This window comes from Argiope bruennichi, chromosome 10, assembly GCF_947563725.1.
Source record: "Argiope bruennichi chromosome 10, qqArgBrue1.1, whole genome shotgun sequence".
Taxonomy (NCBI): Eukaryota; Metazoa; Arthropoda; class Arachnida; order Araneae; family Araneidae; genus Argiope; species Argiope bruennichi.
This window is the reverse complement of record NC_079160.1, coordinates 97,744,931-97,766,972: the sequence shown is the minus strand read 5'-3', so window position 1 is coordinate 97,766,972 and position 22,042 is coordinate 97,744,931. Positions and strand designations below refer to the sequence as shown.

Below are 22,042 nucleotides of genomic sequence, written 5' to 3'. Positions count from 1 at the left end.
TCTTTTACTCTGGTCGTTTTAGAATAAATGTAAAGTATTTAAAATCCGTAGCTACTTAAGAATTGTTAATGGTTATTTTCAAACATTTCATGGCAAATATGGAATTCTAAAATCAGTTATTTTAGGTTGAATCTCTGGCAAAATAGATCCTTGATTAAATCTAAATTCGGGATCTTCTATATCGATGGTGATGACATAAATGTAAAGCATTTCTGACTGATAAATATCCAAGAACTATAATTGATTATTTTCAAATATTTTCATGACAAATATAGAATTCGAAAATCAAACAGTTCCAGTTCATTCTATTATATAAAAATGAGCCCTAATTGATATTGAATATGGGCTTTTCTACACTCATCGTCAAAAAATAAATAATCCTAGAAATTGGTGATTATTTTCAAATATTTTCAATAGCGAATATAGAATTCTAAAATTAAATCATTTTTAATTATTTTTCATTTCCTTATTCGTTCATTTTTGATGTTATATAAAATATTTTATCGATGTTGATAAAAGTGAATTTACCTGATCCATCTAATCTTCTTATTTCCATCGCTTTGTCTTCGCTGACGCTATACAATGAAGAAAGATCTATAGCAGAAGTGACGCCATTCTTTTGAGCTCTGTGCGCTTAAAACAAATTAACATACAAAATAATGAGACAACATTTTAAATAAAAAGACTCATTTCTATTTCTATAGAGAGCTTTTAGCTAACAATTAAACAAAAGCAATTGAATTCTTTCACGTTATTGGGAACAAAAATTCGGACTCAACTTTATGATTTCTAGTATTTACGTAATTGCCATTAAGATTTTTCTATAGGGAACAGTTGGTAAAAATGTCGCCTCATTGGAAGTAATTGTTTGTATACAGATTAGGATTTTACTGCACTATTAGAATGCTTCTCTGTTCAGGGACTGGTACCTATGTTATATACCATATAGATAACTTTTTTGTGTTCCGGCTAGAGCAGGTTTTATACCATCAGATGTTTTTTAGCATAAATGCTTCCACAGGTATTGTACTATATAAATCTTTCTTCTCTTTGCGAATTGATATAGATGCTGTACTATTCAGATGAGTACTTATGTTTAAAAGTGGTTTTGAGTGAAAATATCAAATATAGTTTTATTAAATATTCTAAATATTTAGAGTTTTCTTTATTTATTGATTTATTTATTATGAGTTTTGTTACTAGACATTCATTCTTTTTGAAGTTGCATTCATTACATATATTGTAAAATATATATTTTATAGCTGCATCTTTAAATGCATTTATTTTGAAAGGCCCCAAACGCCCATTCAACGACTTGCTAGATACCTGAACATCACAATAAAATATCATTCCCTTTTCTTCAAATATGATTTATTGAATACCTACGGCCCGTGATTTGTTTGTTAGAGATGCTAGCCAAGACTGATTTGAGGGATAAGGAGTTTTCTTAGAACTCTCAAAGGATGTTCTTGCATATACATTTTCTGAGAAGCCATCAGCACAGTGGGGTCCTATTTTGTATATCAACTTCTTAAGGTGACGCTATCATTGCGGTTGTTGAGGGGATAGGGAATTTTTTATGTTATTGAATAAGTCGCTTGAACGTTCCAGTATTTTGCAGGACCTTCATTCGAACATTTTTAAAAATGCAAAAGTTAAATGCTATTTTCTAAATTCTAGAATTGGCAAGATGTTGATAGAAACATTAAGCTAAAATTAACCCTTTACTTTTAGAAAAGTAATCCGATGCGTAATTATTCACAATACAAGGGGTTGTTTATTGTTCCCAAAAATCAATATATATAAATGTTTTAACTTGAATTCCCCTGAAAAATTAATCTATATCTTTTTACTATTCTGTAGGCGTTTTTAACAATCAAAATAGAAAATAAATTAATTAAACTTCAAAACGAGGTTCCTTCTTTAATGGTCAATGCAAAAATTTAATATATATTTTTTGTTCAAGTTTCATATTATCATTTATCCATACGGTCTGTAGTACCTAAGCTATTCAATAAACAATCTGTGCATTTGAAAAACTTAACAGATGCTGTTATGGTTTATGATGTGAAAAAAATTAAATGCTATCATTTTAACGAGAATATTAAAAGATTAGGATGAAATGTAACTTAATTTTTTAGTTCATGAACTTAGAATTATATTTCCTTTTTCCAACATTTTTAATAAATCAAATGATTGACTTTTGCTTCATATATCATTTTAGCCAAATATACTAAAAATAAAACCTAATTTTTGCAATTTTCAAAACAGTTTTTGCTTTTAACTTGTATATATTTGTTTTAATAATACTATTTTCTTTTTCAATCTTTATTACAAAAAGTTAAAAATATGTTATTTAGCACGTTTGTTATACTTTCTTTTTCAAAAAATTTACTTCGAGCGTAATCACATATATTAAGTTCGATCACATAAGTACGATTTGCGCCGCATGCACAGTTTATTTAGTTGCCTTTTAACCACCGCGTAGATATTTCTCCGCAGGCCTACTGCATCATTCTTTGTTAAAAGTGATTCTAATTAGGGTTTAAGTTGAGAAAACTCTATAATAATTGAAAGAGAAAAAATATTTTCTATTTATAAATAATGGTCTTTCATTAAAGCAACATACTAGCATTACCTTATTTAATCCTATCTTTGTTTTATAAAAAAAAAATGTTATTACTTTTTTCTTAAATTTTAAATTTAAGAATTTTTCTCTTTGAAATCTACTTTTAATATTAAAAAGAGCGAATATATTTATTTATTTATTTCGAAAAAATAGAGATAATCCATTTGACTAATTTTGAAAATCGTGATCGAATCTTCTATTTCATCTTCTGATAAATAACTATATTAAAAATAAGGAACTCAACCAACTTATTATTAATGTATTCGTTTTTATGACGATTTATCTTGCGCTACATTTTGTAAATTTTTTCCTGCTTATTAAAAATATAAATATTTATTTCCTTTTTTTAAAAAATGATAATTTATATTTTGTTTTACAAAGTAAGTAAAAAAATTACATGTATTTAATTTTTAAAAAAAAAATTTAAGCCTTTAAAAGCGTGATGAAAAAGAGACGAGTATCAGATGATGCCCGATTAAAAAGTCTGCATATCAATAAATAATTTAATAAATTTTCATAACTTTATACATAATAAGGAAATTTCTTTGTCTGAAAGCAGAAACCAGGACGAAAGCTGAAATGGAAATGAAAGTATCACAAATTTATTATATTGCAGCTTAACTATCAATGACGTTGAGGCTTTTATCTCAGTTCTTAATCAATTTGAAAATACCGACCTCATTGAACTTCATACGCACATTCGTGCAAAATTAAAAGGATTGTGCTGGGAAATTTTGGAGCATCCACCACATAACGATGGACTTGTCCCCTCGAATAATCGTTTGTTCAAATCCATGAAGAGGTTCCTCGTTGGTCAAAATTTTTATTCTGATCACGATTGCATACGGGCTGACGGCGTTTTGTGATATCAGTATTTTCAAACTGATACAGCGCTGTGGAAAATGCTACAATATAAATGGTCATTACATCGAAACTTAATAAATTAGATACTTAGTAATTACTGTCGTTTCCGCTTTATACTGTCATTCTTTGCGTTTTTTTTTATTATTATTATTGTGTATAAAATTATGTGCGCTTCTTATTAATACTTCCATCGTAATTATTAATTTGTAGCAATAAATAATAATTTATATCATATTAGATGATTTTGGTATCTTGTGTTAAAAACAGGATATTTTGCAAAACAATTTACATCTACCAATTACTTTTAGTATGTTTCTGTTTAACAAAAATAACATTATTCATTTTATCAAAGAAACAATTTTTAGAGCTTTTGGATTTTTTTACATGTTTAGTTTAGTTAAGTTATATTAACGTCCCGTTGTAGAGCAACACTAGGGCTATTTTGGGACGGACCTCGTAATTTTGAACCACAGTCAGATGACGAAGACGACACCTGACACCCCCCCCCTCTCCACGTCACACCACACCAGTGGGAGGACGCTTGTCATGACGGGTTTAACGTGCAACAGACCTACTTACACGATTGTTCTTCGGTGGAATCGGGTCTCGAACCTGAAATCCTACTGCTCACAAGTCGAGACTTTACCAACAGGCCACCGCGGCCCCAAATACAGTGACACACCCTGCCGATCTAGCCACCGAGCCTCGTTTTTACAGGACTATTTTAAAAGACATCAAATGCATTCTTTGGAATGTCTATTATTACGCGTATTAATTTTAACATATTTGCTTAGAAATAATTCCGTACAGCTTTTTTTCTTTTGTTTATTTTCAACTGTGCCGTACTGAAAATTTTTACAAATATCATCGTCCATACACGATTTTCTACTAATTAACAATACATAATCTTTATTCTCCATAGATTTCGAAATAAATCATTAATTACAAATGTATCTCTTTACTATTTTTCAAATGCAAAACAACTTTGCATTGCAAATCTTCCTCTTGAAAAGACTGTAAAGTATTAAGAAACATTTATAGGCTGAAAAAAAAATTATGTTTACTTACTTGTTTGGCAATCACACTGATATGTTCTCTGGAAGTCCATACAAGTTTTGTTAAATTGGGAATAAAATTTGTCATCTGGCCTTATTGAAATCGGCTTGCATTCTGGCTTGTTTGCATTCTCTTTAGAACAACAATCAGTTGCTGAAAAACAAAACTGTTAAATTAATATAGTGACAAAGCCATATAAATATTTTAAAGCTATACTTTAAAAGTCTATACAATTCACATTAACCTCAAAAAAATATTAAACACTTATTTTACTATATTAAGATATCTAGAGTCAGAATGAATATTATGAAGACTATTTACTATACCTCAAATATACTAAGTTTTTTCAACATAGCAATTTAGAAAGTAATATTTAAAAATTCATTTTAAAAATTACTTTTTAAAATTATTTCTTATTGACTTCTTATCTACCTTGGATATGTAGTCTGTCCTACTGTCTAAATCTAGATAAGCATAATAATTACAAAAAATAAATAGCTAGATGGATTAATCTGGCCCACAAATTTAGCATCTAAAATCTATAAGAGTAAGTCATACATCTGACTCTTCGAACCGCCCGAAAGCACACAGATAAAAATACTGAATGACCGGACCGCCGCAACAGCAACAACAACTGTGGGTGAGGGCACCGTCCAAGGTACAACCCTTCCCGAAGGAAGTATGTTCTGATAGTATAAACCAGAACCCCCACTTTTTATGTGCCTCCAGGATGGCGAGATCCAACCAACATACGGAATCATCTCATTTTCATTCCAAGGTGCCCCCCCCTGGGGTTAATCTATAAGAGTATCACGTTTTGAAATAATTCCGACAATAGATTGGCTATCTGTTGGGTTGCACTGACGCATGTATATGAACTCAATAATTCATTATGCAATAGCTCAGCAAATGAAAATTTGAAATAGGACCTTATTATAAAAAATAATAGATGTGCGTCAAATTTTAGTTTCAACCAGTGGAAAAAAGGCATCCGAAATGCATATTCGGTTTTCTTAACATTGTACTCTGAATCATAGTACATTAAAAATAAAAATCTGAATAATCGAAAATTACTATTTTGTCCAAATTCCAAAATTTAATATGTTAGGAATTATAACTTTATTAGTTTAATTAATTTCTTTAACTATATTAGGAAATTAATATGAAGATTGTGGTGATTATTCCCGGTGATTAAATACTAGTTTAAATATTTTTATATGAATAACTTTGTCCTTAACACCACAAATATGAACAAAGACTCCCTGTAGTATGAGAAGTGACGAGAAAATGTTATGTTGTTGTTCTTTTTAACGGCACTTGTCATAGACAAGCCCACTGACTTTAGAAGTCAGTGATTTTAATCCAAGGGTTTGTCTCTTGTTTTTTTCAGGGGCACCATCTGGGGCCAGGTGTACGACTTACCTACACACACGTCACAATCCTTTTTACGGGGCGGACTGCATTCATGCATTTCCTTCACTCATCCACTGATCGTAATTTAGACCTGAATGAGAGAACGATCATCCTGATCCAGTACCCCCAGTGGTATTACTCTCTACGTGAAAGACTTTGTGACCGCGACAGATTTATGCGTGAGCCAGCCACCACACACACGGTGAGTCTTCGGCCGGTGGGGTTCGAATTCGCAACCCAAGGGATCCAAGGATTCGCAATCCAACGCCCTACCAACCAAGCTATCTCGGCCCATTAAATGCTATCATAGAGGTTAGGAATAAACAAGTTTTAAACCTCTGATGTTGACATTTTTTTGGCGAGCTAATCACAGATTTGGCGATGTAATTGCGACTTGGCGTAGTGAAACAGCTAAAGTTTGCTGAGATTCTGAGTCGTTTTGCAACACAGATTTCTCCCATTGTCTGTGAATAAGCTGTAGCTTTACTGTTGTTGTCTATTGAAGACTGGATTATTTTTGTTTGTTTTATTAATTGTAAATATTTATGATTAACTACAGTTACGAACTGGAAGTTTCTGTTTATGGTATCTTAATTAAAATCCATCCTATCCAACAATCCATATGAAATGTAATGTCATTAAAAGTAATATTAATTTTTGCAGAAACTTGATATTACTTACGTGGGTGACCAGAAGAAACAAGATCAAGTGCTACCAATAGTCCAAATGTAACGAATTGGAAGGATACTTTATCTGCTGGTATGGAACGATCCTTGAATATTTTTAAGGAGATGTCCCTGGGTTCAGGCAAAGGGCCTCCTCTGACAGATTTTCGAAAGCCTCCAAATCCTGGAACAGTTTATTAGTTCATTCAGTTAATTAAATTTAATTACAAAATCCCTCCAAAAATTTTATTTCCTCCAAAAAAAATATTTGAAATTAAAGTAATAAGTAATAACAAAGTTAAGAGGAAATAATGTTAAAAGTCCGAAAATCTTTAATTTAAAAAGATTGGAAATCTTGTGATGCTTAATTATATGTATTTATTCCATTAAAAGAAATTTATGAAATTTAATCGAAAATAATATATTACCAAGTACAAAAAACCGAATTTTGCATTGAACTAATCCATATAATGTAAACCTTTGCCATTAGCCAGAATTAAATTATAATTTTTTAAATTAAATCATTATTTTTTAACAATATATCTTTTGATATTGTATTCTGAAGCTTTCATCATAGCTTTTCGAATTTTCAAATTGGTAATATTAAAATTAGTACTAACCGAATTCATGATGTTTTACAAAAATTTTATTTCTGAAGATAAATAAATAAAGATAGAATTAGATAAAATGAAATAAATGAATGAAATAAAGAATGAATGAAATAAATGAATGAAATAAATCAATGAAATAAAGAATGAATGAAATAAATGAATGAAATAAATCAATGAAATAAAAGATAAGATTAATTAAATAAAAAAAATAATTAAATAAAGATACTATATTAGCCAAAATTTTTAATTTCTGTCGCGAAATTCTTAAATCGCATCCTGTGAAATCAAGCATACTCTCTTCGTGACAACACTTAGCGTAAAGATATAAAATTCTGTAACTTTTCATAATCTATAAATTTTTTTAATTTGAAAATTCTTGTATTATTTATAAAATTTTACTTCTTTATAACTTGGCGAAATTCAAAATGTTAATCCCCAAAGATTATCAATTTTTATAAGCTTTCAATTGTTACAGGATGAAATCAATATAACATGACAGAATGCGCGTCTTCAATTGTAACTTGGTTAAGCACAATCATGAATTTATATATTCCTAACTTTCGGATGTGCCATCATAATCTCAGATTGTAGCAAACAAATATTCGTTTGATATCGTCACACTAATATATATATGTACTAATCAGGATAACTTCCAGAACAGTTTCCCATAATAACGCAGTGATACCACTTAGTGTATTGATGTATCAAATCAGCATAACGCAGCTTAGCCAATCCTGGATTTTGTGCCGTTAAACAGCAATAAACAAAGCAACGTATCAAATATGCAATTGATCTTACATAAAGTCATTATCCTGTTAGTGATTCCTTTTATTTTTCAGCCCTAATCCAGAATATTTTGTGAATCATTAATCTCAAGAATATTTCAGCACTAATCCAGAACATTTCAGCATCAATCAGAATATATATTTGAGCATCTCAAAATACATGTCATTATATTTTTTTTAAATATCCAAGTACCTTGTGTACTATTAATCAGAAACTCTCCTATAACATTTCCCGATTCTAGAATATTTTTATTAATTTTTACTGACACGTATTACATTTATATTTGTCTATAAAAGGAGTCTTTATCCCAAACAGTGGTTTATTGCTATTTTCAGCGCTAGTCTAAAATATTTTATTAGACATGTGTGTCAAAGAATAAAAGGCACAAAAGAGTTATTTTAATACTGTACCTTCATAATAGGGAGGAGTAAAACGAAAGTAGCATTGGTTTTTCATGCCAAGTCTTGATATATGCAGGTTGTTGCATGATCCATTGTATGTCCTGTATGGATAAGAGTAATCACATGGAATAGGGTTTTGAATTTCGCAGATAATACCAGGGTCTTGATACATGGACTTGCTAACGCAGTTGGAAGGATTATACGCTCTATCAAACAAAGGAGACACATAGTAATCAAATATTAGTTTTATAGCATGTTAAGGAAAATAATGTTTAATAAGTTAATAAAGAAAATATTTCTGTTAGTTGATATAAGCACGGTTAGATGGATTTCAAAATAAAATAGGATCGCCTGAAAGAAGAAAATATTAATCTATGTTCATTCATTAAAAAATACATAAATTTATGTTACAGAACAGAATTTATTGATAACAAGTCTATGGTTAATCACAGAGAGTTATTTGCCTGTCCACATTCGTTCTATATGTGAAGTACAGGTGTCACATGTCGTTCTATGGGATGGAATTCTTTGCTTGTCGCATTTGGTCGGTGAAATTAACTATGGTCTGTGCTTGTTGTAAATGATGCTGGATTTATCCAGTAATATATGTGCTTGATTGAACATTTCCTTGATTTTCTCATACGTGCTTGATTGCAAAAAGATCTAGTAACTTCGCTGTCCAAGACAGCTCATTGATGCTTTGTAAGGCATGCTTTATGACAGCAGGGGCATAACCCAATGGAAACCTCTTCCCCATGAGACTTAAGAGATAAAGAAATTGCATCTCAATAGGTTCAATCATCAATCAGGTTATATAAATGGTTGTCAAGATACGTGAGATAATGACAAGACTTCTCCTGCTGTCTTAATAAAATTGTTCTTTTTAACTGTAAATGCAGCGTATCTACGATACCTACAGCTTAAAAGGCAGCAAGTCTTCAACTGGTCTCCTTCTAACTTATATATGGTTGAAGCTTTTGCAACAGAGATATGATTCTCATCTGAAATCTCAATAGAGCCCTATCCCGCTTTCCAATGAGTTCTAAATTGATACCATTTGAAGTTGCAGGTATTGGTGATTTGGCGTTACTCCCATAAACGTAGCAGGATATCTAGCTCCGAACGGACCCTGAAGTAATCGATTGTTTTATTATTTGCAAACAAACAAAAAAAACAAAAACAAAGTTCGAATTTCCTCTGCAGATGCAGTACGATGACTTTAACCATTCCACGAACTTTTCTTCATGCATGGACATCTGTCTCTAGACCGTATCTTTCCGTGACTTCTGCTGATAATAATCATTATAAGTGGATACATCCATGCCACATCTTTCTGTGACCTCTCGAAAAGAAAACCCGTTTCCTCATAGCGCTATTACACGATCTCTGTCAAAACCAGTAATATAATAATACTAACTTTAGTTTCTTTAAAGTGATTCTTACCTCAAAATAAGTTCAAAAGCACGAAGTCAGGAATATAAAAAACGTTTATGAAGCTTTTTATCATGTACTGAATAAATATGATTTGCATGTTCATGGTGATGTTACTAACGCCATTCTTATTCATTGAAATAGGATAAGGCACCATCTTTGAATCGTGCAGGTACATGTTCCAAATTTCATTTATCTATCTCAATTCCATCCTGGTTTTGGGACTTTATTTTGAGAAATTGGATTTTCAAAATTGTTGTGTTATCGACAATTGTTATTGTTATTTTATCATACAATTTTTCATTTTATTAGAACTTTTTATTTGCTGAGCATTTCCTAGAATTCACTAACTTTTTGTATCAAGAAAGATAAATAGTTTTTTTAAGAACATCATTTAATTCCAAATAAAAAATTTATTTCCTTTTTTTTATCAATTTTTTTTATTGATTTCATCGGCTAAATCTATAAAATTTCAGTTATTTAAGGGACTTCAGCTGTGTTAGGCCCTATATCTATCTCCCGATATTTAGAAATTTTTATCAGTAAAAAATTTTTTATTGCTGATATTTAATGATTCAATTTCAAATCAAGTTATATTTATTACATCAAACGATTTTATTTGTCAATGATCATACACTTATAAGTGCACACATTTCTTTAAAATTTCGTTTATTATATACATTTTATTGGGTTTTTTTCTCTCTAATCACCAGTAGAGAACATATCCTCGCATTATTTGAAGTTTTAAAATTATTTTTTTATTAGATTGAAAGAAAGGGAGATTATGTAAGTTTTTATACGTATTATTCGATTTCTCAAAAATGAAATTCATACCTAGCAAAATCGGTGAATTTCCATACATGATGATTGTCTTTAAATAAACTTTCACAAATTACAAGAGTATATCAATAAGAAACACACGTAATTTTGAAAAAAAAATGCATACAATACCTTTATGAAATAAAAATAAAAGCATTACCAATTTATTACTTTTAGACATAACCGTCACTGACGTAGAAAAGTAATAAATGGTAGATCTGTTCTCTAATCTAAACGCTAGATCTGTTTGAGATTCCGGGATTCATAGAACGCCGTCAGCTACAGAAAGCGCCACTGCCGCACTGTCATTTTAGGTCATCGTCAGAATGAAACGTGTAACAGAATGATGGGTCCAAATATCTGAGGATTCCAACTTCCCAAACAAATCTTTGCAGTTGTACTTTAAGGAGTTGGGAAAAATTTTCTTGGGACATTCTGATAAACAGCCCGGTATTGCAACCATCAGATTTTTATTGGTTTTAACATATGAAGAGGTACCAGGACATGATTACAATGATTACATTATGTAAATTATGATTACAACCTCAAACGGCGAGTCCGGCATCTGCTCTACTCGCAGATACCAGCGCTTTCTGAGATCTGGATTTTGAAACTAATTAAGTGCTTAGACAGATGCTTCAATGTGAATTCCATTATGTAGAAAATATTTAAATTGACAATATTTTATTGCCAATCACAACATTACTTAGTATTATGTCGAAAACTATGTGTATCTCTTACTGATATCCCCCCCCCCAGTATATTACATTTCCGAAGTTACTTTTAGTCAGAGTTCCTATTACCCGAACTTCGTTGCGTTCTTAAAGAAAAACAAACTATGTACAATCTTGTTATTCATACGAGATTAAAAATAGCAGAAACAAAGTGCAATCCTATAACTGATCGGAAATCAAAAATAGCAGTTAAAAGTTTAAATTTAAAAAAAGTATAAGCGTTCATCCCCAAAAAGGAAGTCGACTGTCACATGCATTCTACAGCACACATTATACAGCATTTCAAAGTCTTTCTCTGAAGACATGCAAAAATAATTCTAGAATAAGTAATGATACGGCCTTAAAATCTTTCATCTTTCTGGAGAGGCTCGATTTGAACATTTATAACTGAATTGAATTTAGACGTTCAACTGTTTTTTTTTTTTCGATGAAGAACATTATACTTTGTGTGTTTTCTTTTAATAGCCCTGCAAAATTCGGATATTTATTTATGAATATCTCGTAATGTAAGATAAAAAATTTTATCGCACAAATATTGTATTGAGTATGAATATTGTTTTGTGTTCAAATGCTTATAAATACACAAAAATTATTTTGCATGTATGCACCTCAAACCGAGAATGAGAAGCTTCCGGCATGGTGTTTGTTGTTCTCCCTACCCTGGAGGGTAAACGAAAAAATGGGAGTCTGGCTCCTCCCATTGATGATGGGATGTACTTCCTTACAGAAGGATTGTGCCGTGGTCGGTGATGGCCTTTAGTACTCAGCCTCAGTTCCTGCCAGTATTGCTATTGTGGCGGTCCGGTCATTCAGTATTTTTTATCCGTGTGTCTTCAGGCTGGTCGGAGAGTCAGTGATATGACATCATTTACAGTAAGTTCTATAAACTGCCGCCGAAAATACTGAAACTTCCTTTACTCCTTACATTATGTTATTGCAGTCAACTCCAATCGATATAAGTTTCGATTTCTTGTTTAATGTTCATTGCTTCCTAAAATAACAGTGTGATAAAAGCAGTTTCAACTATGATAAGTCTAATATTTATGATGAGAGTGCACTGCCATAAATAAAATGTTTGAATGATAACAAAAACATAAAAAATGAAAAAGTAAATTGGAAAATATCAACCTACAGCAAGTCCGTAAAAACACATCTAATCAATCTTGAACAAACTTGAATCTAATGAACAAACTTGAAATAAAAACTAAACTGTAAAAACCTCAAATGACAAAAAAGAGCCAACAGTGTCATAAAATAGAAATAGACGTAAACAGCACGAATTGTAAGTAAAAAAAAAATGAAAATTGATTAAGTAGGTTCAAGATTTTTGTTTTGTTTAAGGAGAAAAAACGGATACATAAATGTACGGTATCAATTATAAAATAGTTGTCAAATGATTTTGTATTTATACGGAGGTTGGAGATTATCAGGCCAAATGTAAGAGAACAGATTTAACGGGGGGAGGGGGGGGGAAATAGACCAAATAAATAAAAATAATAATTGAAAATAGACCATCCTTCATGTGTGTAGCACTGGAAGATCCCTTTTGATAAAACTACTGATTGCAGGATCGAAACGTTTGATGATTCGCCAATTTTGCACCAGTTTTATAGTAGTTTCTTTTTTCTACTTATTCTTCTAATACTTCTATTAGAATTTTTTTACAATGCGTGAATAAATCCTAAGTAGATACCAGATCATCTCTGTATCGTTGATCGAACTTTTCATCTGCTTCCATCTGCATCACCCTTGCATTCAGTGTAAACACGTAACTTCCGAATTCGTATACTGATGCATACCATACTGTTTCAAATTTCAATGACAAATGAAGCATTCAGTGTAAACACGTAACTTCCGAATTCGTATGCTGATGCATACTATTAGGGATTGCAATACCGGTATACCGGGATACCGAATACCGGTATTTTGAGCCATTTGTACAATTTTGTAATACCGGTATTCACAAGTTTAAATACCGGTTTTTTGGTATTCGCCAGAAATTTTTTAAATTGTCTCCACTATATGTCCAAGGATCGCCAACATAGCAAAACAATATATGTTTTTGTTTTTATATCTCCCTAAAGGGCGAAATTAATTAGCTAATTAATGACTTAATTGCTTGAATCTAAATTAGAGAAACATGGATCACCCCTGAAAGAAGCTATTGTATCCATAACGACTAATGGAGCAACAGTTATGAAAAAAGTTGGAAAGTTGTTTGGTGCAAATTAGCTATTGTGCTATGCTCATGGAATTAAATTAGGAGTAATAGATGTATTATACTAAAAAAGTAAAGAACAGAAGAATCCAAATACTGTGGATATAAAAAATTCGAATTCCGACATTGAAGAGAGTGAGAGTGATACTGATAATGAAGATAATGGCAATGTAATTGTTGAAGAAGATATTGCTAATGAGGATGAAAGAAATATTAACCCATCAAGAATTGCTTCCTATAATTTATAAAGCTCGAAAAATTGTTATTTAAACGTTCCCCTACAAAAAATGCCATATTATAAAAATATATACTATCTGAAAATAAAACAGAATATATGTTAATAATAGATTCTAACACACGTTGGAACAGTTTACTCCTAATGATGGAACGATTTTTGAAATTTAGAAATCCAATCCAAAAAGCAATAATCGACATAAACCTGTAAATTACTTTTTCAGATAGTGAATTCAACTTAATATCCAGAACTATATAATCTCTGCTTCCAATAAAACTGACTACAGAGGCATTATGTCGGAGAGATTTTAATTTATGAACAGCTAATTCAACAACAGATTTCATGTTGCAGTCACTGAAAGAACAGCACACATCACTATCTGAAGAATTAATTATATATTACATTGAAAAATCACACAGAAGAAAGGCATACCGAAATAGAAAATGTTTTATGGTATTTACAAAATTATAATGTTTTTAAAAATGAAAATTAAAAAGAAAAGAAAATAAGCAATTCAAATCTGATTAAGTTTATAGTAAATTTTCTTAAAATTTTTTACCCACAAACCTATCCACATTCAGAAGAATTCGGTTCAGTTATCGAAGATTATGATGACACTAATGTCGATAGTGAAAAGGAATTGTCAATTGAACAAAAATTAGAATTAGTGATAAATAAAAAAAAATCAACGAACCAAAATACAATACAGAAATCAGCTATATCCAAAACCATCCGAAGAGAAATTGGATTTATTTGAAGATGAGGGATTTAGAGGTAAATACTCGACAGCTGGTAATTTTTACTCAAAATTACTTTTCAGGCTTAATGACAGTACAATTGATGCATTATGTTTTTTAAGATCAAATTTCAAAAATTTTTAATAGTACCACAGACTGAATAGTGATATTTACACTTTTTTGTGATTTAAATAAATAATATGTTCACTTTTTTGTGATTCTTTATATACTGTTATAATTTATAAGTTAAAAATTAATTTTTCTGATACTTACATTCTTTTATAAAACTTAAAACAAAGAAACACCTGTGTTTTCTTTCTTTTTTAAAAATTTCTAATACTGGTATTAAAACCGGTACCCGGTATTAAGATCTAAAAAATACCGAATACCGGTATTGAAATTTTGGTCCAGTATTGCAATCCCTATTCATACCATACTGTTTCAAATCTCAATGGCAAATGAAGCATTCAGTGTAAACACGTAACTTCCGAATTCGTATACTGATGCTTGCCATACTGTTTCAAATCTCAATTTCAAATGAAGCTTTTACATTGTACGATCTTAGAGACTGTTTCTAAACCTTCCATCTTCTTCGACAACAAAAAATCTACAATTCTGAACTACGTGTAGCTCCTCCGATTATATTTGTATTGCCATGGGGATATTTTAAGTTCCGAGTTTATATACTGATGCATATCTACTATCGCCAGAGTGACATTTATCCAATTCAAGATATTATAGACTATCTGAATACCTTTTCTTTCCCTCCAAAACTTAGCAATTCCAAAGATACATTTTAAAGTAAAAAATAATTATTTTGATTCCTCCTATCGCCACTCTCAATCAAAGCAGATTTTTTTCTGAATTCCTGCAGCATTAACAAATTTACTAAAATGCTTCATGATATATCATGAATTGCTTGGGATTAAAATCCTTTCATGTGGAATGTTTTTAACATAAAATCTACTTTTGTATAAAATATTATAATAAACAATGTCCTTTTATCGTCTAAAATCCCTATCGTCTTTCAGCCTTTGATTTTATTGAAATGATAAGATCAATTGAGCCAGACGGTTTTTAAAATCCGTCTACAGTTAATTTTCTTCATAAATTATAAGTATTTCTTATGATATTGTTCACAGTTTCGGAAGCATAATCGCAAAAGACTACTCCGCACACTCTTGAGGACAGACGCGGAAAATTCTGAAGGAGCCGGAACGTTTTGACAGCATAAGAGGAAATTATGGTTGAGTCCTAAGAGGCCATAGCCACTCCCGAAGAAGACAAGTCCTGCACGAAATGGGATAGCCGACCCCACACCATTTTCGTACTCACCAAGGCAGCGAGAACACTGGTAGCTCCTTATCCCCAAATCTGATGAAGCATAAGAAAGAATGTTTTTCTTTGAACGATTCATTGAATCCAAGTTTTAAATAAGCTTCTATAACTACTTTAAGTCCAACAAAAGCATTATCAAAAGACTAATTAAAATGAAAGATAATTTTTTTTTAAAAAAAAAGAGGGTAGTAAGTTATGTTCTAATTAACTGAATATTTAATTAATGGTTTGCTTTCAAACACTGTCAGCTTTCTTACTCATATTTTATATAATAAATAAGTAAAATTTTCTTGAATTCCATCCAGTTGCTTAGGAATGATGTGGAACGTACATACATCTGCGATCATAACTGCGATTACTTTTATTTCTATTAAAATTAAATTTATAAACTAACTTTAAAGAATTTTTTTTTTAATTTCTTGTAAATTTTTACTATATTATTAAGTATAAATAATTACCAAACATTAATCATCACCTTATTGTATGTAAGGTGAAATCCACAAAAAATTAATAAATGATATTCATATTTCTTTAAATCAGGCTCTCAGATATTCAAAAACAAATGCATTTTGTTAACAATTTTACAAGAATAAAACCATTTCTCGGTATTTTTTATGACATTATTGGATTTAATGCCATATAATATTGTCAAAAAGCTGCAGAGATCTTGTAAAATATACTATGCTTTTAAGGATGATTTTAGTTTCAGATATTTTCCTAGCTGGAAGAATGTTTAAAGCAAAATTTGAATTCCAATTATTTTTCAAAATTAATTTAAATCCTATCCCAATTTTTTTTCTTAATTTTTCCAAAAGACTGTTCATGTTATATGCAAAAATATTCAAAATACAAAAATATTTATTTAAGATAATTGCAGCATATTCCATGAATATCAGAGAAAAAATTATAGACACACATGCTATTATATCTGCATTTTAGTTTTTGGTTCGATTAGAAAAAATAATTAGCATTTAGTACTTAAGAGAATATATTATACCTGTCTAAGCAGTCAAATTGATCGAAACCACGGGAACGGTCTTCGGAACTCATTCCATTATAAACTCCCATTGCAGCTATATGAAAAAAAAAAATTAAGTATTAAAATATTTTTTAAAAAAACATGTATATATATATGTGTGCATAAATCAAGATTTTTTTTTTAAAAAATTCTAATCATTATCTTCATTTAAAATTCATTATTGTATTTGAAGTCGAATATTTTTAAAACTTCCTAAAGATGGCGCCAGTGCTATGGAATCAAAATGCAATTATATGTATCCATTGACTCATGATTTAAGTCAAAAAATAATAATAAAACAGTATTTAGCATAGGAAATACAGAAATATATAAAATATTACAAGAAGTATGAAAATTCGTTAGCAGCTATCTATCCTTATAAGCATGAAACAAGCCGAGTTAAATAAAAGTGTACAACAAAAAAATCTCAGACTGGCTCACTGAAAACTGAGTTCACATAAAATTAAAGTCACATGAGAAATATAATTTTTTAAATATATTGACTGTGGAGGGTCTCAAAATGCGATATAACGAAATACTTCGAACATCATTTCTGGGATTTCGGAGAGGGTTCTAATGTACATAACATCCTTCGATGTCCGCATCTTACAAATCAAAAGATTACTGTTTTTTAACCCTAGTAGTACCCTTATACAATGTATGGTATTAAAGTATATTCGGAATATTGTTGAATATTGAATAATACAACTTAGCACAATATTGTACAATGTAGGGCAATAAGCTATGTTATTTGAGAAACAATTGTGATTAAATATAAAATCAGACAGGGAAGTCAAGATTCAAGTATGAGATTCAAATGGTTCACGATATTTATAAAGATAAGCGTCGAATGCATTGCACGTTTTCAATTTTTAGATCACTTCTGTCTTGAAAGAGTTTAAAGAGTTTGAAATCATAGCTTTCTATATACGAAAGACAATATGCTTTAAGTTTGTCTTGGATTTGTAAAATTGAGTTACTTTACCTCATTACTCCAATGCGAATTTATTCGTTAGCATGGTGACAGTCATCAAAGAGTTTAAATATTGGTGCCGGTTGTCGAAAAGTTAAATATTGGCACCATTTGTCGCTATATGTTAACAACAACTTAGTATGAATAGTAGCCAGACATAGTGTTCAAATATTGTCAGACGTTCGCTTACTACGAGAAGTCTTCAAGTACACTTACTGTAAATTAGAGGAGGTGGTCTTATCTAAACTTTCTCGCATTTTTCTAGTAATTTTATTAGAATATTATTAACCACATGTCATTGGCGAAATTATAGTTACAGAAGAAATTATTAGCGTCTAATCTTTGACGATGCGGTTGGGAGCTTAATCACGAAGATGTAGTTAATACGCATGTGCAAGAAAACCTAATAGCACAATCTGAAAAGAGAAACAAGTTGGCAAAGTTCTTAGCCAATTTCGAAAAAAAAAATTAAGAATGTTTATGACCCATGATACGCTATTAATAATTGCTTACTTCTTTTCTTTACGTGTTAAGAGAAATCGCAATATAAAACTTTAGCACAGCCATTAGCCTCGACTACTGGGACAATTTCGCACTTTTTATCTCCAGTTTCACACTTTTGAAACTTTGTAGTATAACTAGGAAATCAGAATTTTCTATCATTTTTTGTTGTACAACATTTACTTACTATAGGTATTTTTTTATTAACTTTAATTATTGTAAGAGTTAGTTTATCAAAAATTTCTGACATCTCTAAATTAATTTTCATGAGATGTGTTCCGCTACCATATTAATGACAAGAATATACTCATGCCGATACATTTTCATGAAATATATCTTATCAAAATAAATGAAAGAATTCTTTTACATTATGACTGTATAATGATGCCAGAATATTTTTACAAGTTATTTGCAGTTGAGAAGTAGCAAAGTATTTGAAATGAAAATTGTCGAAATCGATCCAGTTATTGATGTCGAGACTCTCTTTAAGTTCTACTTTTCACTGCATCTCGAAATTGAAAGTCAAAGCGAATGCAATTCTTGATAACTTAACGTGCTTTCATGCGAAATAAAAAGTGCCAAATCAATACAAAACACGTTTATTATTTGTGACTGACGAACTCTATCAAGATAGAGTGAAATAGTGTTTTTGAACTATCCTTAGAAATGAAATGATTAAGAGAAATATATTATTTGATATGTAACTCATATAACCATTGAAGACATTATTTGTGAATGATATAAAAACTGGCAAAATCACTTCAGCCTTTGTGATTGGGAAAAAAGTTACTTGGCTTTGCTATTGGATTTGCTAATTGTTTTAAATATATTTTTTAATCGTGAAATATTGGGGGTGGATTGAAAGTAAAAAAATCTCACTTACTTGTTGATTAATCAAAGTTATAATGATTGATTGCAGCATTCAGATGACTATTGTTGATAATTTCGTGCCTTTTTGTATGTGTATTTAAACGTGCACAGATGTCTGCATGTGTGCGTGTGTGTGTGTATATGTGAGTGTGTGCATGTGTTTGTGTGTGTGCATGTTTGACGCTCTTTTCGATACATTTTTTGATCTAGAACAAGGAAATTTGCTATAGATATTCTATGGAAGATAAAAATGTCCTTTCATAGCGATTTTTTTAAAAATAAATAACATTTCAATTATTTGAAAATTAAGCTCGATTTGGGACTTAATAAATTTCATAGCAAGAAAAAAGTTTAAAGCAATTTTCAAATTTAAAAAATTAACTTCCAAATGACGGTAGTTTAATTGGCGAGCAATTTTTTTCCCCTGATTTAGGACGATTTTTTAAAAAAATTCTCAACAAATGATTTTAGTGTTGTCATGAAATCTAAACTTTCGTACTTATTTCAGATATTAAATCATGTGATTTTCTTTCATTATTGAAAGCTAAGGAACAAAGATTCTGCTTGATATCTAAACTGTTTGCATGAGGAGTTATAGAGTAAAATTACATTTTAGAAAAGGCAGTGTATACAATTAGAAGATGAGCAGAACTAATATATGTGTATTTAAATGGCCCAGCATTAATGTCCATCAAAATATGAGGCTTAACATTTTTTATTGACGGAATCATAAATATCAAATTACTCAAAAAAGGCAATTGAAATTAATTAATTAATATAAGCAATTAATATTTCTAACGAATTAAACAGTAGCCACATAACTCACAGTATATTCAATTCAATGATGTTCAAAGTAAAGTTTTGCTCTAATTTTTATAATTTGTTTTAAAAAATCGGCTTCCAAATGTAAGAATAATAATTAGCATAAGAAATATGAAACTTAATAATTTTACTAAGCATTATCCACATCCGAAATTATGAACACAATAACAAAAACGATCATAACATTTTTATTCGATATTTAAAATATTGTATATTTTGCAATCTTCCACAAAAAAAATTTTTTCCAGTTATTGTTTAATTAAAATATATTAATATTTTATTATAATCATAAAGAAATTTTTTTCGTATTTTCACACAATAAGTATGATCTTTTGACTGTCATTTCAAGATAATAAATTAATTTGTACTCACGATTGTTTTGTATATCTCCATAAAAATTCACTCCTTTCCCAGGATTTTGAATTAAACTATGAAACTGATGCAATGATACCACTTTTCGAAAAGTGGCAATAAACATAAAAAGATTTATGTACGAAAGATAGATCATCTTTTCTTTGCGATTTGGAGTCCACGGCATATTGCTGCAAACTGTCTTCTTAACTTAAAGCCGGTACGTGTCTAAAAGTCTCTCAAAAAACAATCGGCTTTTCTTTTCATAAGTAAAGTCACCTGTATAAAGACACCTGGCCATTTCGATTCCACGAGTTTATATAATATTCACCTTTCTACAATTCATTATTTAGTGAGTACAAAATAAAAAGTATAATAGTACAATTTTTTTACATTTTATATACCCAAAATACGATTTTTAAAATAAATTACTTAAAAATTACTTTTAAAAAGTCTGCATTCATATTTATTTATAGACTAACATCTATTTTGCGGCCAGCTTTGTCGTCAGATTGGTTCGGTAACTGGTTCATTGGTTATATTTCCTTTCAATTAAATCATATCATGAACAATATAATTCTCAGACATTAAAACAGCATGGTTTTCAACAATATTACATATGTTCCATCCTTTATGTACATAAATCTTCTTTATAAAGCCATCCCCATGACATCACAGCGCCATCAAAATTGTAAACAGACGATACCAATATCTTCCAAATTTCCCTGTATTTTAACTTTGCAAAAGCCCAGTGGGAGGGGTCTCTTCACAACTTTCTCGTATGGTTTATAAAAAGGTGTTATACCACAGAACGCCTTGCAGGGTAATGGCGTACAATAGTTACGAAATACTTACCTTTGGCTTGAATTTAACAATTTTATGGAATCTATAGTATCAACTTGGGCGAGTTATCCTGGCATGCGGTAAGTAACATCCGAAAAGCGAATCTGCGTTGACATCTATTTTGAGACCAGCTCTGTCGTTTGGTTCGGTAACTGGTTCATCGGTTATATTTGATTTCAATTAAATCATATCATGAACAATAGAAGTGTCAGACATTAAAGCAGCATGGTTTTCAACAATATTACATATGTTCAATCCTTTATGTACATAAATATTTTTAATAATGTCAGCCCCATTATAGCGCGATCAAAAATGTAAATAGGCCATTCTTCCAAATTTCGCAGTATTTTAACTTCACAAAACCCCAATGGTTGTGGTCCCTTCACAACTTTCTCGTGTGGTTTATAAAAAGGTATTATACCACATAACGCCTTGCAGGGTAATGGCGTACAATAGTTACGAAATACTTACCTTTGGCTTGAATTTAACATTTTTATGGAATATACAGTATCAACTTTGGCGAGTTATCCTGGCATGCAGTTAGTAACATCCGAAAATCGAATCTGGGTTTCAGATAAGTGTTTCCCCACCGCTTGCAACCAAAATTTTATTTGAAAACACTACATTTCTATTTACAGAATCCCATACCAAATTTAATATATTTAACTCATTGTATCTTTAAGTTTTCTCATTCATATGTTTCTGGAAGTATAGACCAACAGGCGGT

The 22,042-nt window shown here is 30.5% G+C and overlaps 1 protein-coding gene across 1 annotated transcript in view; it reads right to left on the bottom strand.

The window, feature by feature from the left end:
• Positions 1 to 20,683, bottom strand: part of LOC129988631 (peroxidase-like) — a 36,469-nt gene extending 15,786 nt beyond the window's left edge. Inside the window, exons 1-6 of the mRNA XM_056096897.1 lie at positions 20,494 to 20,683; positions 16,935 to 17,010; positions 8,435 to 8,631; positions 6,644 to 6,811; positions 4,562 to 4,702; positions 529 to 633 (exon numbers count right to left, since the gene is read on the bottom strand). Of these exons, the coding sequence (XP_055952872.1) occupies positions 529 to 633; positions 4,562 to 4,702; positions 6,644 to 6,811; positions 8,435 to 8,631; positions 16,935 to 17,010; positions 20,494 to 20,659 (853 nt within the window). The 5' untranslated portion in view covers positions 20,660 to 20,683. The remainder of the gene's footprint in view (positions 1 to 528; positions 634 to 4,561; positions 4,703 to 6,643; positions 6,812 to 8,434; positions 8,632 to 16,934; positions 17,011 to 20,493) is intronic.
• Positions 20,684 to 22,042: the final 1,359 nt, after the last annotated feature.